The sequence below is a fragment of the Pongo pygmaeus genome, chromosome 1 (genome assembly GCF_028885625.2).
Source record: "Pongo pygmaeus isolate AG05252 chromosome 1, NHGRI_mPonPyg2-v2.0_pri, whole genome shotgun sequence".
In the NCBI taxonomy this organism is placed as follows: Eukaryota; Metazoa; Chordata; class Mammalia; order Primates; family Hominidae; genus Pongo; species Pongo pygmaeus.
This window is the reverse complement of record NC_072373.2, coordinates 99,672,083-99,690,746: the sequence shown is the minus strand read 5'-3', so window position 1 is coordinate 99,690,746 and position 18,664 is coordinate 99,672,083. Positions and strand designations below refer to the sequence as shown.

Sequence of the window (18,664 nt, the reverse complement as noted above, 5' to 3'; positions counted from 1 at the left end):
TGTGGTATATATTGTGTTCCATACATAATGGAATACTATTTAGCCTTAAAAAAAAAAAAAAGGAAATTCTGTCATTTTCAACAACATGGATGGGTCTAGAGAACGTTATGCTAAGTGAAATAAGCCAGGCACAGAAAGACAAATACTGCATAATCTCGTTTACATGTGGAATCTAAAACAGTTGAACTCATAAAAGTAGAGAGTAGAATGGTGGTTAGCAGAGGCTGGGAGGAGGGTAGACAGGGAAAGGGGAGATGTTAGGCAAAGAGTACAGAGTTTCATTTGACAAGAAGAATACATTCTAGCAATCGATTGCATAGCATGGTGACTACAGATAATAATAATAATGTATTTTATATGTCAAAATTACTGAAAGGGTAGATTTTAAATGTTCTTATCACAATGAAAGGATAAGTATGTGAGGTGCTGAATATGTTAATTAGCCTAATTTAATCATTCTGCAATGTATATTTGTATCATAACATCACATTGTACTCCATAAATATACACAATTATTAAATTATAAATAAATAAAAATAAAACTTAGAGTGTATGACCTAAGAGTGTCATTTTTATGCAAAATAATATGTCAAATAAATAAATATATGATGCTAGCTTACAAACAGAAATATTACATAGTTACAGGACTTAGTTATTTAAAGCAGTAGGGTTAAGGTCTTAACATCAGCAAGTGTGCTTTGAAATAAAAACAAAAGTACAAAATGGGAAGTGATAGTCAAGAAACAATATCTGGCCACATTATGTGGGTAATAACGCCTTTTCGCTCCTCGGCCATCCCAAATGTGGCCCTTCCTCAGAAGCTTCTGCTCGTTTGCCCTTGGCCTGAGACCTTCACTCTATTATGTATTTTGCTTGCTCCCTGGCTTCCATGAATTCTCTGCTCAAATGGCACCCTTATCTGTGAGGTCTTCCCTAACCCTCCTGTCATATAGATAAACTTCTTACCACCACCACCACTCAGGGCACTTCCTACTCTCCATGCCTTCTGTTATTTTTATCTACAACACTTATCACCATCTAGCATACTACATATCTGCTTGTTTATCTTCTTATTTCCTGTTTCTCTCACTATAATATAAGCTCCATAACAGGAATTTTGTTTTGATTCCTGCTGTATGGTACCAAGAACAGTATCTGGCAAAAACAAGTACATAATATTTATTTATTTATTTTTGAGATGGAGTCTCACTCTATCACCCAGGCTGGAGTGCAATGGCACAATCTTGGCTCACTGCAACCTCCACCTCCCCAACTCAAGCGATTCTCTTGCCTCAGCCTCCCGAGTAGCTGGGATTACAGGCGCCCACCACCACATCCAGCTAATTTTTATATTTTGAGTAGAGACGGGGTTTCGCCATGTTGGCTAGGCTGGTCTGGAACTCCTGACCTCAGGTGATCTGCTCACCTTGGCCTCCCAAAGGGCTAGGATTACAGGCGCGAGCCACCACACCTAGCCTAAATATTTACTGAAAACACTGCCTGTAAGAACACAATTTTGAGAGGTAGAAATCAGTACTCCTTTAAAAGCATATCGCTCGAGTGGCAATCCAATCTACCTTTTCCTTGTATTGTTTGCCATAGGTTTTCTTCCAGAGATGCCAGTGGTGATCCAGGGTAGGATCTTTATGCAACTGCGCCACTGCAGAGGAGCACACCAAGAGCACACAAACCAGCTGTTTCATTCTGTGTAAGGAAAGGTAATATAGGAAGTGTTGCTATTAGCTGCATATGTTGTGACCACATGTTTTCATAAGAGAAAATAACAATGCAAAGTCTATCAAAGGGACAGACTATTATAAACAGAATTATACAGGAAAATTCCTCGGATATATAGTCACAGGGAACAGCTGCAGATTTATGTCTGAAATACTACTTCCAATGCTTAGTAGCACTTTAAAAAGTGATTTCCAGGAATTTCCCAATATCTGGTAAACCAAACACATCTAGAGGGTTAGAAAACAGGGACTTTCCAGGATTTGCCAACAAATCTAATCAAAGGAAATCTCTTTCTCTCTCTCTCTCACAAAAAAAAAAAAAAAAAAAAATCCTTAAGAGAGACAAACCTCTGAAAAATCAGTTTATCTCCTGAATTTTTGAATACATGGGCTCTTCTTAACTGACCTATTTAAATATCCACAGTCTTTACAGATAGTTAAAAGACAATTCTCATCTATTGCTTTCACATCTTTAGGTAGGTAATTTTCCTTTTTACTTTTTTTTTTTAACGATCAGACATCTGTTTCAAATGAGGCAATTAACTACTCTTTAAAATGCCACTTCTGTATTTAATTCAAGAGACTTCAACAGAAATTCAGCGACTAGCTCCCTCAAACTGGATTCTACTTTCTTTTCCATTTCTTTTTAATTGAAAACATCTAGAATTTTAAACATGTAAACCTTTACATTATATTCCAAAGAAAGCCATGTTTCAGTCTCAACTTAGATGCTTAGATGCTCAAGCAGACATTAACTTTTTAAAAATAGAGAAGAGGCAAATTGAACGACACAATTTTTTAGTTTACTTCCTGAAACCAAAGATTTAAAACCTAGCAGGCAGAACAAGTTACAAACACAGAGTGTTTGAAGACCAAATGGGAGAAAAAGGACAAACAGTACATACGTGATAGAACCAGCAGGTGCTCCCACAGTAAGAGTCCTTGAATTAGTGGGCTCTCTTCTAAGATTTCAAAGCAACAAGGAGATTTCAGTTAAATTGACTTTAAAAGAAATTGGAACTTGTCACATGAGGTACTCATAATGAGGAAGTGAACTTTCATTTCAGTTTCGTTTAAAATCTAGCTAGTACAGTCACCTCTAGTCATTTCCCTATGGTTTTGGGGACAAAGTGGATACAGTAAGCCATCAAGAAGAGCCCTTATCTGAGCCCAGTGGCTCATGCCTATAATCCCAGCACTTTGGGAGGCTGAGGCGGGAGGATCACTTGAGGCCAGGAGTTCAAGACCAGCCTAGGCAATATAGCGAGACCCTGTCTCTGCAAAAAAATTTTTTTTAATTAGCTGGGCATGGTGGTGCATGCTTGTAGTCCCAGCTGAGAGGGAGGGTGAGGTGGGAGAATTGCTTGAGTCTAGCAGTACAAGGCTGCAGTGAGCCATGATTATGCCACTGTGTTTCAGCCTGGATGACATATCAAGACCCTATCTCAAAAAAAAATTAAATTAAATTTTAAAAACACCAACTTTTACATGGAAAACATTTAGTTATAAAGAAATTAAGATAAAGCTCCCCAAATCCCAGCTCCTTCTATGATTTCCTAGGAGAACCTGTCTTACTGCTTTTAACACAACTCATTCATGATCTGATATTGTCTGGTTCTCACTCAGCCATTACTTCGTTCATCAACTCAAAATGTCTTTATTAATATATACTATATGTATAGTTTAGTAATATGCATGTGTGTGTGTGTTAGTATATTCATGGAAAAAAGGATACACTCAAATATATCCAATTGAGAACGGTTACCTGGGTGGGGTGGGAGCAAGATGAACTATCATCTTTTAAATTTGCATTTTCCTAATTACTAATGAGGTTGAGGATCTTTTCACACATTTATTGACCGTTTGAATTTTCTGTGAATTTCCTGTTCATCTTTTTTGCTCATTTTTCTCTTGTTGCATTTTCTTAGTGATTTGTGGGAGGGGTGTGTGTGTGTGTGTTTGTGTTTTCCGAGACGGAGTCATACTTTCTTTCCCATGCTGGAGTGCATTGGTGCGATCTTGGCTCACTGCAACATCCGCCTCCCAGGTTCAAGCGATTCTCTGCCTCAGACTCCCAAGTAGCTGGGATTACAGGCACCTGCCAGCATGTCCAGCTAATTTTTGTATTTTTAATAGAGACAGGGTTTCACCATCTTGGCCAGGCTGGTCTTGAACTCTTGACCTCATGATCCACCCACCTCAGCCTCCCAAAGTGCTGGGATTACAGGTGTGAGCCACGTGCCCAGCCAAGGTGTATGTGTTTTAAAAATATATTCTGGCTTCTAATCTTTGACAGTTATATACCCTTAAAAACATCTTCCCTTAGTCTTCCATTTGTCTTTTATTTTATTTTTTCTTCCTTTGAATAAGCCTATGAAATTCCACTTGTCCTTTAGCCTTGTTTATAGTGAGTTTTTCTATATGAAATTTTTTTATGTTGAGGTAGAACATTTTATTCAGCTTTTCCATATAATCAATCTATACTGTTTGTGTTTTGTATAAGAAAGTTTTCCTCATCCAAATGTAATAAAGATACACTCATCTTGTTTTTATACTTTCAGAGAGTGTTTTATTTATCTTTTCTGTGGCTACTGCTTTTAGGTGTTTAATTCACCTGGAATTTAGTTTTGTGTATGGTATGAGGTAGGGAGCTTATTTTCTTTGTTTTCCAATTTTGATTCTACCTCTATCGTACACCAAATTCTCATACATAGATAGGTCAGTTTCTGAGCTCATGAAGCTGTTTCTTTTTATCTTTTGCTACTTCAGTATCACACAGTTTTAATTAAAACAGCTTTGTAATATGTCTTGATGTCTGGTGAGGCAAGTCATCTAGGCCACCCTATCTTTGTTCTTCTTTTTAAACATTGTCTGCATTTTGTACTTGTTAACTCTTCTTTATATGATTTTTTTGAATCAGTTTATCAAGTTCCCTGAAAAACTCTGTTAGTTTTTTGCTTTTTTCTTTTGGAGACAGGGTTTCATTCTGTCACCCAGGCTGCAGTGCAGTGATGCAATCATGGCTCACTGCAGCCTTGACCTCCTGGGCTCAAGTGACCCTCCTGCCTCAGCCTCTGGAGTGGCTGGGACTGCAGGTGCACACCACCATGCCTGGCTGATTTTGTTTTTTGTTTTTTGTAGATAAGGGGTTTCACCATGTTGCCCAGGCTGGCCTCAAACTCCTGGGCTCAAGCAATCTGCCCACCTCGGCCTCCTGAAGTGCTGGGATTACAGGCATGAGCCCCCACATCTGGCTATTAGACTTTTTATTTGAATATATGCATAAATTTAGGGAGAAGTAACATCATTATAATGTTGATTCATCTCAGCTGTAGTAGACATGTTTGTGTTTGTAGCCATACAGTTTTTTTTAAAAGATACTTCTTATGGAAAATTTAAAACACATGTAAAAGTAAAGATAGTAGTAAAATGAGCTGCCATGAAACCATTGTCTTGTTTCAACAATGATCAGTATATGGCCAATCTTATTTTATTTATATTCCCACTCCCACTACCTGAATTATATTAAATAAATTCTAGACATTCTATCATTTCATATGTAAATGTCCCTGAGTGTGTCTTTAAAAGACAGAGACTATTAAACAAATATAATACCACAATACCATTATCACATCTAAAATAAATGAACAATAATTTTCTTTTTTTTTTTTTGAGATGGAGTCTCGCTCTGTAGCTCAGGCTGGAGTGCAGTGGTGTGATCCCAGCTCACTGCAATCTCTGCCTCCCGAGTTCAAGCGATTCTCCTGCCTCAGCCTCCCAAGTAGCTGGGATTACAGGCATGTGCCACTATACCCAGCTAATTTTTGTATTTTTAGTAGAGATGGGGTTTCACCACGTTGGCCAGGCTGGTCTCGAACTCCTGACCTTAGGTAATCTGCCCACCTCAGCCTCCCAAAGTACTGGGATTACAGATGTGAGCCACTTTATTGTCATAAGAAATTAAGACAATAATTTCTTAATGTCATCAGCCATCCTATCAATGTTCACATTTCCTGGACTGTCTTATACATTTTTTAATAGTTTGTTTGAATTGAGATTTAAATAAGCTTCATATATTGTGAAAGCATTGAGTTATGTTTATTTCATTATGAATTCATGGATTTAAACATATTTGATGTGTTTCAATCCATTCCAGTTTTATCCTTATTGATACTCATATTGTCTCATTTTTGGTCTGTAGGAATTTATTCAGACTGGCTCTTTAGTGCAGACAGAGTTTGTATATTTGGCATAATATTAGTACTCGTTAAAAGCTCCCTTTCTTTCTAATATGACAGGCTATTGCAGGTTTGTCTTGAACAATTCCTGCCCCAGACCTGGAATCAGCCATTTCTCCAAGGAGCTCTGGTTCCTTTTAGTGGAAACAATGTTTAAATACCATAATCTAGGAATTAACAGTGTTTGGGATAGCGGATTGACCATTGTTGCTAAGCCTTTTCAGTAGACAGAGCTAAGAAATATCTTTTTTAAAAAAATTAAATAGATCACAAGCTGACACTAATTCAAATTCAAATTCAAGACTACAGGGTTTACTCACCCCATCAATCTTATATCTGCAGTTCTTTTCAAACATGCTTAAAAAATCTGGGTTCTCTAAAATATCAACTCAAGTACTTGTTTAATTTATCCTGTAAAATTGCAGAATAACAACAACAAGCCTACGCCAATAAGATTATTAATGAAAACAAATTAGAGATTTTAAGTGGAGGGGGACAGGTTTTTCTCCATTAAGCCAAATGTCGCTAACGATGTAAGTGAACTACTGTGTTTTGAAGTCACCTGGAATAGTTCCCTGTATGGTTATGCTCCACCTCCATGCACAGGTTTATTTGTTTCATTTCACTTCTTCCTTTTAGGGATTGCTTTTTACACTTATGTAATTTCATTTTATAATTATGTAAAACATTTATGTGGATCCAAAGTGAAATCAACACAATAAGGTATATTCAAAGAACTCTAGCCTCTCCTTTTGTCTGTTTTACACGATTTCCTTTTTTCCTTAATTGGTAATCATTTAAACAATTTATGGTTTATCTTCCTATTTTTAAAAATATGCAAATATGCCTATATATTAATATTCTTTCATCTTAAGTGAACACTTAACATTATACATACTTTATCTTGTTTTTTCACTTAGCATTTTTTTTATTTCAGTCAATCACTTAACATTTTATTAAGAAAAATTATTCAGGCGAAAGAGATTAGCAGGTGTCCTTTCAGTGATGTGCTGGGTATTATTTAGTGGACCTTTACAGGAATTGTTTGATTCTTTTTAGAGTTAAGTTGTAAAAAACTGATAACTATGCAAATGTTCCCTATACATGGCAATGCAAATAAGTTTTGTATTGTAGATTTTACTGAATAGAGAAATAGAGAACGTAGATCTCTGTCAGTCAAATTCTTTTTTTTTTTTTTTGAGACACAGCCTTACTTCATTGCCCATGCTGGAGTGCAGTGGTGCAATCTTGGATCTCAGCTCACTCTAACCTCCGCCTCCCGGATTTAAGCGATTCTCTTGCCTCAGCCTCCCCAGTAGCTGAGATTACAGGTGCGCACCACCACGCCCAGCTAATTTTTGCATTTTTAGTAGATACAGGGTTTCACCATGTTGGCCAGGCCAGTCTCGAACTCCTGACCTCAGGTGATCCACCCACCTCGGCTTCCCAGAGTGCTGGGATTACAGGCATGAGCCACCATGCCCGGCCTCAAATTCTTATTTGAACTACCTTTAATCTTACTGATCCCTTATTAATTAATGAGTTAAAGAAAATCTTTGATGCGTTCATTGTATATTTGTTCTCAGCTTTTTAGAAACTATAGCAATTAAATCCTGATAACTCCACAGTAGTATATATAGTGTTCATTTATTTTTATGGCCACCTAGCATCTTTTGAACAATATTCCCATGTTTGGAGAATTTCCCACATTATAAATTTTGCTTCTCCAAGTTGAAGCCAAAACTCCATCTTCAAGGCTCCAATGCAGTTAAGGCACAGACATGAGACCTAGCCTTTGCCAGTCAGGCACACCTGTATAGAACATCATTTTGCAAGTGGGTAAGTGAGGAACCAGGAGTATGTAAAATCCTCCTTTTGGTGAGAATGGCAGTAGAGATGTCTCCCAGCAGCAGCAGCACCAGCAGGAGCAGGAACAGCAGCAGATATTCTAACATCTGGTCCCCAGTGTCACCTGTTCAAACTGTAGTGTTTATGTCAAATATTGTGTCTGCTCAGTGGCATCATAGGTTGAGCAGTCCTCTCTGTGTGGTTTTGGTGATGTTTGTGGTTACACAATAAACAAACCTCACCTACTTTCTGGCCTTTCATAGGTTCTTTGAGTTTCCTGCACTTTTTTTTTTTTTTTTGAGATGGAGTTTCACTCTTGTTGTCCAGGTTGGAGTGCAATGGCACGATCTTGGCTCACTGCAACCTCTGCCTCCCGGGTTCAAGCGATTCTCCTGCCTCAGCCTCCCAAGTAGCTGGGATTACAGGCATGCGCCACCATGCCAGGCTAATTTTGTATTTTTAGTAGAGACAGGGTTTCGCCACGTTGGCCAGGCTGGTTTCTCAAGCGATTCTCCTGCCTCAGCCTCCCAAGTAGCTGGGATTACAGGCATGCGCCACCATGCCAGGCTAATTTTGTATTTTTAGTAGAGACAGGGTTTCGCCACGTTGGCCAGGCTGGTTTCAAACCCCTGACCTCAGGTGATCTGCCCGCCTTGGCCTCCCAAAGTGCTGGGATTACAGGCGCAAGCCACCGCGCCCGGCTGCTTCCTGCACATTTTAAATAAACTGTAGTACCCGGATAGATGAACCCAGTATTGTCATCCACAGCCGTGTTGCGTTTGGAAAAGCAAGGGTGGGGTGTCAGAAGCTAGAATGGGGAAGGTGCTTTTCTCAGGCTGCGAACACAGGAAACTCAAGAAGAAAGCTATTGTGGAGCTCTCAATAATTTCAGATTGCCTTCTCTATCCTTCTTTACACATCTGATCTCATACCTGATGTTTTTTGCTTTTAGCCTTGATACCTTCATATGTATTTCTATCCACAGAAATAGATAGTTCAATTTCCTTAATGAGAAATTAGCATAGGAACAAATTTCTTTCCATTAAGATTAAAATGGTAGACAACTGCTTTTACAAGGGACCATGTATTTTTCCAGTCATTATTTCTCTGTCTGATGAGGTCTATAAATCTACACTCAGTACAGAGCATAAATGTGGTGATTAGGCAATAGCACACCTTCTGCCTCTATTCCTGGGTATTGCCTACATGGAATTGTGTATGAAATTATGTCTCTAGCTGTTTCCGGTAATCCTCTACCAAGTGGGAAAAAATTTGGGGGTTAATTGTGTTTTCTAATGGTACTCTAAACCGGATTCAGGACGGCAGCGGCCATCTAAATGTCTTCCCTTGTTTATTTCTAAATCCATAAATTAATTCCAGATTTACCAAGAAACTAAGTTGAGTTGGTCCCAAAATGAAACAGGGCTCTCAGGGACAGACCCACTTCTTCCCAGCCTGCCTTTGGACTCAGTAAGTAAGCATAGACTGTGTTTATTTGTCTGATATACATGACCCCTGGTTAATATGTAGGTTGTAGAAGAAACCAAAATTTTACTTATGGAAGGCAGGGAGAATAGAGATGAATTACCTTTTGTGAGAAAAAGAACAAGTGACATATTAACTGCTGTTGTATTTTCTGTTGTCAGGACGTGGGCTGAGTAAAAAGCTTAAAAGCTTTTGCATATGTCTTGGTTCTGCCATCTATTGGTTATAAGGCCTGGAGCAAGTGAGTTAACATGCCCATGGCTCACTTTCCCTATGCATAAGTATGGAAATGCTGACTTAGTGGCAAATAAACAGTGGAAGACACCAGCAGTAGAATGTAATTATAATATCGCTCCATGAGATGGTAAGATTTTACAGTTCCAACTAATTATTCCTGAGTCCGTTCCTTTTGCAGAACAAGTTTCTAATAAAGTACTCAGGATTAAGATAGATGGTTATGAGCAAGTGCTACCATTTAGGATATTCATTTGAAATACTAATGCTCCTGGCATTTTTTATTTTTATTTATTTATTTATTTGTTTATTTTTTTGAGACAGAGCCTTGCTCTGTCGCCTAGGCTGGAGTGCAGTGGCACGATCTTGGCTCACAGCAAACTCTGCCTCCTGGGTTCAAGTGATTCTCAGCTTCCTGAGTAGCTGGGATTACATGCATGCCACTACGCCTGGCTAGTTTTTGTATTTTTAGTAGAAACGGGGTTTCGCCATGTTGGCCAGGCTGGTCTCAAACTCCTGACCTCAGGTGATCCGCCCACCTCAGCCTCCTAAAGTGCTGGGATTACAGGCATGAGCCACCACGCCTGGCCAAGAAAAACATCTTTAATACAAAAACACAGAAAGGTTGACAATAATAGGAAGCTAAAAGCTAGATCACACAAACGCAAGCAACAGCAAAATGTGGGTATAATTATTCAAATATCAGTCAGAGTAGACTTTAAAGCAAGAGGCATTATGAGGCTAAAGAGGGAACTTTCATAATGATAAAGAAATAAATGATAAAGAGACCCGCCAGGAAGAGATTACAATCTTAAATCTGTATGCTCCTCAAAACATGGCCTCAGAGTCCCATAAAGCAAAGATTGCCAGAGCTAAAAGGAAAAATAGACAAAATCTGCAATCATAGTGGGAGGCTTTGAGATACCTCTTTCAATAGCTTGTAGAATAAGCAAATGGAATAAATTAATAACGATACAGAAGATTTGAATAACGCGATTAATGAATTTGTCCTAATTAAGATATCTAGAGCCTGTCCTCAACAACAGAATCCTTTTTTTTTTTTTTTTCTTTTTTTTTTCACCCAGGCTGGAGAGCAGAGGCAGGATCATGGCTCACTGCAGCTTTGAACTGCTGGGCCCAAGTGATCCTCCCAGCTCAGCCTCCCAAGTAGCTGGGACCCCAACCCCAAGCCACTGCACTGGGCTCAGAATATTTATTTTGAAGGGCACATAGAATATTTAACAAAATTGACTCTGTATGTGCTGGGCCATAAAATATTCAAGTCATTTAGAGTATGTTCTCTGACCACAGTGAGATTAAGCTAGGCCCAATAACAAAAGGTAATTAGAAAACCTCCCATTTAAGTGATATACTTCTTAATAACATGGTTATTAAGAAGAAATCATAATGGCAATTAGAAAATATTTTGAACTGAGCAATAATTTTTTTAAATGACAAATAAAAATGTGTGAGATCCAGCTAAACCAGTGCTTAGAAAGAAATTTATAACTTTTTAATGCATATATTAGAAAAGAAGAGGCCGGTTGCGGTGGCTCATGCCTGTAATCCCAGCACTTTGGGAGGCCGAGGCCGGCGGATCACGAGGTCAGGAGATTAAGACCATCCTGGCTAACATGGTGAAACCCTGTCTCTGCTAAAGATACAAAAAATTAGGCGGGTGTGGTGGTGGGCGCCTGTAGTCCCAGTTACTCGGGAGGCTGAGGCAGGAGAATGGCGTGAGCCTGGGAGGCGGAGCTTGCAGTGAGCCGGGATCGCACCACTGCACTCCAGCCTGGGCGAGAGCGAGACTCCGTCTCAAAAAAAAAAAAAAAAAAAGAAAAGAAGAATGGCTAAAAATCAGTGGTCTAAGCTGCCACCTCGAGAAGCAAAGGGAAGAACATCAGAGGAGATGTTTTGATGTTCTGTATTTCCCGCCTTTTTTTTTTTTTTTGAGATGGAGTCTCACTCTGTCACTCAGGCTGGAGTGCAGTGGTGCAATCTTGGCTCACTGCAATCTTGGTTCAAGTGATTCTTCTGCCTTAGCCTCCCTAGTAGCTGGGACTACAGGCGTTCACCACCACACCCAGTTAATTTTGTATTTTAAGTAGAGTTGGTGGGGGTTCTCCATGTTGATCAGGCTGGTCTCAAACTCCTGACCTCAGTTGATCCACTTGCCTTGGCCTCCCAAAGTGCTGGGATTACAGGCATGAGCCACCGCACTTGGCCATCTTTTGGACTAAATAAAGACTGTTGAGCTACTCTGGCAGTACTCTTTTTAGAAAAGCACTTGCAGCAAAATTGTGCTTTCAATAAATGATATTAAGTTGTGCATTTTATCTTTGAACTCTCAAACTCTGTTATTTTTTTTCAAAATAGGAAGTTTCTAGCAAATATGGAAAAGAGGAAATACCCAAATCAACATGTTTTAATGAATTAAATACAGATATTATGCATCTTCTGTGCCAGGCATTGTACAGGGCACTGAAGCTCTTTCCTGCCCATTATTTTATTTGATCCTCCCAACAACATATGAGGTGGTAGCGGTAGCAATAGTATCCCTATTCTATAGATTAGGAAACTGGGACTTAGAAAGCCTTGTCTAAAACCATTGTGGAAATAAGTGGTGGAACTGAAACTCGAAGTCCACACCATTTTCAACATCCTTGATGCCTGGGCTAGATATTGTATTTCATACCAGGCTGGAGCAGTGGTGTCTCAGAGCTGGCTTGTATTGACACTCGTTCACGAAAGCTACTTATACCCACTTCATCCTCACGCCATCTTTAGTAGCATTGCATTGGTAGCTTAAAATAAGCAAACTCTACAAATCAGGTCTCCCTTATTTTATTTTATTTTATTTATTTATTTATTTTTTTGAGACAGAGTCTCACTCTGTCACCCAGGCTGGAGTGTGGTGGCGTGATCTTAGCTCACTGCAGCTTCCACCTTCCAGGTTCAAGTGCTTCTCCTGCTTCAGCTGCCCACCACCATACCTGGCTAATTTTTTTTTTTTTTTTTTTGAGACAGAGTCTTACTCTGTCGCCCAGGCTGGAGTGCAGTGGCATGATCTCGGCTCACTGCAACCTCCGTCCCCAGGGTTCAATCAATTCTCCTGCCTCAGCCTCCTGAGTAGCTGAGGATTACAGGCATGCGCCACCACACCCGGCTAGTTTTTTGTATTTTTAGTAGAGACAGGGTTTCATCATAATGGCCAGGCTGGTCTCAAACTCCTGACCTCAGGTAATCTGCCACCTCAGCCTACCAAAGTGCTGAGATTACAAGCGTGAGCCACTGCGCCCAGCCCACGCCCGGCTAATTTTTGTATTTTTTTGTAGAGATGGGGTTTCACCACATTTGCCCAGCTGGTCTCCACCTTCCTGAGTTCAAGTGATCTGCCTGCCTCGGCCTCCCAAAGTGCTAGGTTTACAGATCTGAGCCACTGCGCCCAGCCTATTTATTGTTTTAATCTGGAGAGCCAGTTGTTAAACACTTACCAGCATGCAACTGGGCTGGACTCAGAAGGCACAGCATCTGCTTAAGTTCCTTTTCTTTGAATCTTTCTTATTTTGTTCAAGACTTGGCATTGTAAGAAGTCGCAATACTGGCTTGAATTACTATAGTTTCTCAGTTTCAGATTTTACAGAATAGTAAAACTTGAAGAAAATATTAGAGGGCCAACTTAAGTTTTTTTTTTTAGTTTATCAAATAAGGATATTTAAAATGTATTATCTTCACTCATCATCATTTCAAAATTGAAGGAGCATTTTAACACCAAAAAAAGATAAAAAGGAAATAATCTCAGAATTTAGATGTTGATTATATTTAGTTTTGTTAAAAACTCACTCCAGCTGGGTGTGGTGGCTCATACCTGTAATCCCAGCACTTTGGGAGGTCAAGGCAGGCAGATCACTTCAGGCCAGGAGTTCAAGACCAGTCTGGGCAAGATGGCGAAACCTCGTCTCTACTAAAAATACAAAAAATTAGCTGGGCATGGTAGCGTGTGCCTGTAATCCCAGCTACTCAGAAGGCTGAGGTGGGAGGATCATCTGAGCGCTGGAGGTCAAGGCTGCAGTGAACCATGATGGCACCACTGCACTCCAGCCTGGGTGACAGCGAGAGAGAGACCCTGTCTCAAAACAACAAAACAGAACAAAAAAGTCTCACTCCATTGTCTATATTTTAATCATTTAACTGAAGACTAATGAAAATACTGTCAGGGACAAATATCCCACAAAACAGGGATTTTTGTTTGTTCAGATGTATCTCAAGCACCTAGAACAATATCTAGCACTTAGTAAATATTTAATGAAAGAATGAAGGATTTGCAGGAATCTGGTGATTAAAGTTTGGCCACCAGAGGTGTAAGCTACCCAACTTGGCATCTTAGCTAGTCAGTCAGCTAACATATTTGAAGTATTTAAGAAGATATGAAAGAAAAAGTGCACAAATCCTATCTTAGGTTGCAAAAATCTAGTTGGGAGTTATAGAAGATGGATGCCTAAACATGGCTTAATCTCAAGGACAACTAATATCAAATTAGTTGCTCTACTTTTAAGAGAACTATGTAGTGCCTTTATTCAAGATATTAGAAATGCCTTTGCTAGAAATGGGAGAGTCTTTTCATGGTTCACTAATTTTCCCTAGGAATCTGCAGAACCAATGAGAATGAAAGCTTTTGAACGTACGATGATGAGGCAGGATTCTGAAGCTTCTATTTAACTGTATTGTCAGGGACATTGAAAACATCAGTTGTAACTGTACCAATGAGACGGTGTTGGTAGCAGCGGTGTCCCTCTTCTATAGATGAGGAAACTGGAACTTAGGGAGGCTTAAGCAAGATCATTGCGGAAGGAAGTGGTGGAAGTGTGGGCATAGTGCCACAAACATTAAAAACACGAAACATGAGCACAGAACAACTTTCCTTCAAGTCATTTCTCCTTCTTACATCTACGTGGTAAGTCAGCCCAGCCCTTTGGTAGAAGCACCTGTTACCAATGGCAGCAATAACAGAAGAGGCAGAGGAAGTGAAGATACCCAAGGTGGTGCTAAGGCTGAAGATGAGTGACAGTTGCTTCATTTTATTTGTAAAGTTCAAGTGCAGGCCAGTAATAGCCTTCTTTAACCAGTGTATTTTAAGTCCTATACATACAAGCAGTTTCCAACTTGCAAAAGGGTTGTGTTCTAAAAGACATGTAAAGAGGCTGTTTAAAACCAAAAATAGAGGCCAGGAGCAGTGCCTCACGCCTGTAATCCCAGCACTTTGGGAGGCTGAGGTGGGTGGATCACCTGAGGTCAGGAGTTCAAGACCAGTCTGGCCAACATGGTGAAACAAAAAATACAAAAATCAGCCGGGTGTGGTGGTGCATGCCTGTAATCCCAGCTACTCGGGAGGCTGAGGCAAGAGAATCACTTGAACCTGGGAGGCAGAGGTTGCAGTGAGCCGAGATGGTGCCACTGCACTCCGGCCTGGGCGACAGAGACTCTGTCTCAAAAACAAACAAAAAAAAACAAAAATATACTCTCCTTAAGAAGTATTATAAAGTGGTTATTTTTTTCTTAAACATGTCAATAAAAATTCATATGATTTAGTCCATAATGTAGCTGAAAAATTATGTGTACACAATGGAAAACAGTACTAGAAATATTGCTGTAAACATAATAGACTTGACCTCAATTAGACTTGTTCCAGCAGCTCCTGAGACTGGGCTTCTATTGAATGAGCCTGAATTTCATTCCCACTGATTCAACAGTGGTAGCCAACTCTCATGTAGCAGACATTCTGACTCTGGCCAGGCACTGCTCTAAGAACTTTACATATGTTGACTCATTTCATCACCACAAAAATCCTGCGAGGTAGGTATTATTCTTTTCTCTATTTTACAAAAGCCCTAACCCTAGCTCAAGATCACCTTGCTAGTAAATGGAAGAGGCAGAATCAGGATCCAGGCTGCCTGGCACCAGAGTTCATGCTCTTAACCACTATGTTATGTTGCCTTTCACTAAAATATAATTGGCTTCTTTCATATCAACCTTTAATTCAATAGAGAGGAAAGGGAAAGTAATTCTCGAGTGTGTTGGTGTGGCAGGTAATCATGCAATTCTATAGAGAAGATACTCAGAATTTTTTTATTGAATGCAAGTGATAAATTATTACTGCTTTGAGTGATGGGGGTCTTACAAATTAATTTGTGTACTTTCATGATAGCTAGAGTAAGAAGGTATTCAATAGAAAGACACATGGTATCCAGAAGCAGGTATGAAAACAATAAAATAAAGATGCAGATGGAATTTTCTACTGAGGCTAGGAAGATGCTAGCCTTTCCCTGGTTACTTAAATATTCCATCATTACACTTCAAACCGCAATGCCATGTAAGGTTTCAATCTGTCCCAGTAAGTCCTTGCTATTTTGTTAAGTCTCTGAGGGCTTCAAGTAGATACTTTTGATGTATTTTCCAGCTTTTCTATTTGCCCTCAGTGGGAAGGCTGGTTTGAATTATGTAGTTCACCATGCTGGAAGGGCAAGTCCCTGAGTCCCTGATTCATGATTTTACCATCCTCCACGACCTCTGAAACAGCGCCGTCCAACAGAAATGCAGTGTAAGGCACATAGTAAATCTAAGTTCTCTAGTGGCCATGTTTAAAAAGTAAAACACAGGCCAGGCACGGTGGCTCACGCCTGTAATACCAGCACTTTGAGAGGCTGAGGTGGGTGGATCACCTGAGGTCAGGAGTTTGAGACCAGCCTGGCCAAAATGGTGAAACCCTGTCTTTACTAAAAATACAAAAATTAGCCGGGCGTGGTGGTGGGCACATGTAATCCCAGCTACTCAAGAGGGTGAGGCATGAGAATCATTTGAACCCAGGAGGCAGAGGTTGCAGTGAGCCGAGATCATACCACTGCACTCCAGCCTGGGCAGCAGAGCAAGACTCCATCTGAAAAAAAAAAAAAAGGAAAACAAAAAAGCGAGATAACATTAATTTTAAACCACATTTTAGGCCAGGCGCAGTGGCTCACACCTGTAATCCCAGCACTTTGGGAGGCCGAGGCAGGCAGATCACAGATCACGAGGTCAGGAATTCGAGACCAGGCTGGCCAATATGGTGAAACCCCGTCTCTACTAAATATATATAAAAATTAGCCGGGCACGGTGGTGCGCACCTGTTGTTCCAGCTACTTAGGAGGCTGAGGCAGGAGAATCGCTTGAACCCAGGAGGCGGAGGTTGCAGTAAGCCAAGATCGCACCACTGCACTCCAGCCTGGGGGATAGAGCAAGACTCTGTCTCAAAAGGAAAAAAAAGAAGAAAAAAGAAAAACACATTTTATTTAACTCAATGATAATATCCATAACATTATCCTTTCTATTTATAATCAATAAATTATTAATGAGATTATTTTTGGTATCATCTTCAAAATTCAGTTTTGGAGAGCACCGTTGTCAGTTGGTCCAAGTGTCCAGGTCTGAGGCATCTGCCCGAACCCTCCCACTCCTGGCCCCTCAAACTGGAAGAACATTCATCATGCATTTTGTGTCCAAGGCTCAAAAGTTTGTTACCCAAGATGATGAGTGCTGACATGGATGCAGTTGATGCTGAAAATCAGGTGGAACTAGAGGAAAAAAACGTGACTCATTAATCAAGTGTGGAAATTCCAACACACACTTGAAGATCTCTCTGCAAGAGCAAATGCAGGTAAGGAAGAAAATCTGAAGCTAAAATCAGAAAACCAAGTTGTTGGACAACATATAGAAAATCTCATGTCAGCTTTTGGTGTTTTTCAAACAACTGACACAGAAAGCAAAAGAAAGTAAGGAATTGACACACTTCTGTTTTACAGAATTGCTGCTGATAATTTTTTTCTTTTAAACTTGGACAGATTCCAAAAAGTTATAGCACCTTTGTTTGTGGCTTCATTGAATATTTATGAAGAAAATGTCAGGGGAGGCAAAATTAACAGCATTAACAGGAGACTTCCCTAAGTTTGTATATTATATTAGTCTATGAAAACATGCAAATGAATTGTAGAAACTTTATCATTACAGTTGCACATATTGGCCAGGTGCAGTGGCACATGCCTGTAATCCCAGCACTTTGGGAGGCAGAGGCATGCGGATTGCCTGAGGTCAGGAGTTCGAGACCAGCCTGGCCAACATGGTGAAACCCCGTTTCTACTAAAAATACAAAATAATTAGCCAGGCGTGGTGGCTTATGCCTGTAATCCCAGCTATTCGGCAGGCCGAGGCAGGGGAATTGCTTGAACTTGGGAAGTGGAGGCTGCAGTGAACTGAGGTCGCTCCGTTGCACTCCAGCCTTGGTGACAGAGCGAGACTGCATTTAAAAAAAGAAGAAAGAATTGCATATATTTATGAAACTTAAAGATGAATGTTTTATCAAATTTTCCTTGATTTGTAGATTTAGCACTGTCTTTTATTAGAGGCTTACTAAGATATACAAGAAAAATAACCACATGTTGTGAAAAACTGACCGGAATCATGCACTGAATGCGCAGCCTCATGTACCCTGTCCGTCATCTTATGCCTCTTCTCCACTTGCCTCTTCCTCTTTACCTTCCTCGAAGGAAAGAATTGGTTTCACATTTGTAAAAGTCATTTTAATAGTTAATCATCTCAGAGAGTAACCTGCACTTTAATTGTTGAAACTTAACCAAAATAAGATACAGAAAGTGTCTGTATCTGAGAAACAGCTAGCGCTTGTCATTTTTTATATTTAGTATTAAGACAGGAATGCTGGTTTCTCTTTAATCCATTTAAAACAAAGGGAAGCTATAAAAATAAAGATTTTTATTTGAGGCTGAATTGTCAACTTAGGAAGATTTGTTGTTAAAAATTTGTTTTTGCACAAAGTAACTCACTTCATCTTATCTGGAAAGATAAGCTGGTCATGTGTATGTTTACATTACAAAATTTAGAGGAAAACTAGAAATAGGGTGAAAAAGTACTTGGTAAACAGTAGTGACGAACTGTAAATATTTTCACTCCAGATTTTGTTATCTCTGGCACAGAGTAGATCTTTTGGGAAATATATATGAAAGTGGATTAAGTTTGACTAACCTTATGTAAGCCACATCTAGAAGAGAACAGTTACAAAGAGTTTGGTCTCTAGAT

The 18,664-nt window shown here is 39.7% G+C and overlaps 1 protein-coding gene and 1 pseudogene across 1 annotated transcript in view; one reads left to right on the top strand and one right to left on the bottom strand.

Annotated features, from left to right (window-relative positions):
• The window catches only part of CTSS (cathepsin S), a 33,964-nt gene extending 31,034 nt beyond the window's left edge, over positions 1–2,930 (bottom strand). Inside the window, exons 1-2 of the mRNA XM_054474534.2 lie at positions 2,642–2,930; positions 1,578–1,704 (exon numbers count right to left, since the gene is read on the bottom strand). Of these exons, the coding sequence (XP_054330509.1) occupies positions 1,578–1,703 (126 nt within the window). The 5' untranslated portion in view covers position 1,704; positions 2,642–2,930. The remainder of the gene's footprint in view (positions 1–1,577; positions 1,705–2,641) is intronic.
• An 11,512-nt stretch (positions 2,931–14,442) lies between these two features.
• On the top strand, positions 14,443–17,350 carry LOC129029705 (short coiled-coil protein B-like; annotated as a pseudogene).
• Positions 17,351–18,664: the final 1,314 nt, after the last annotated feature.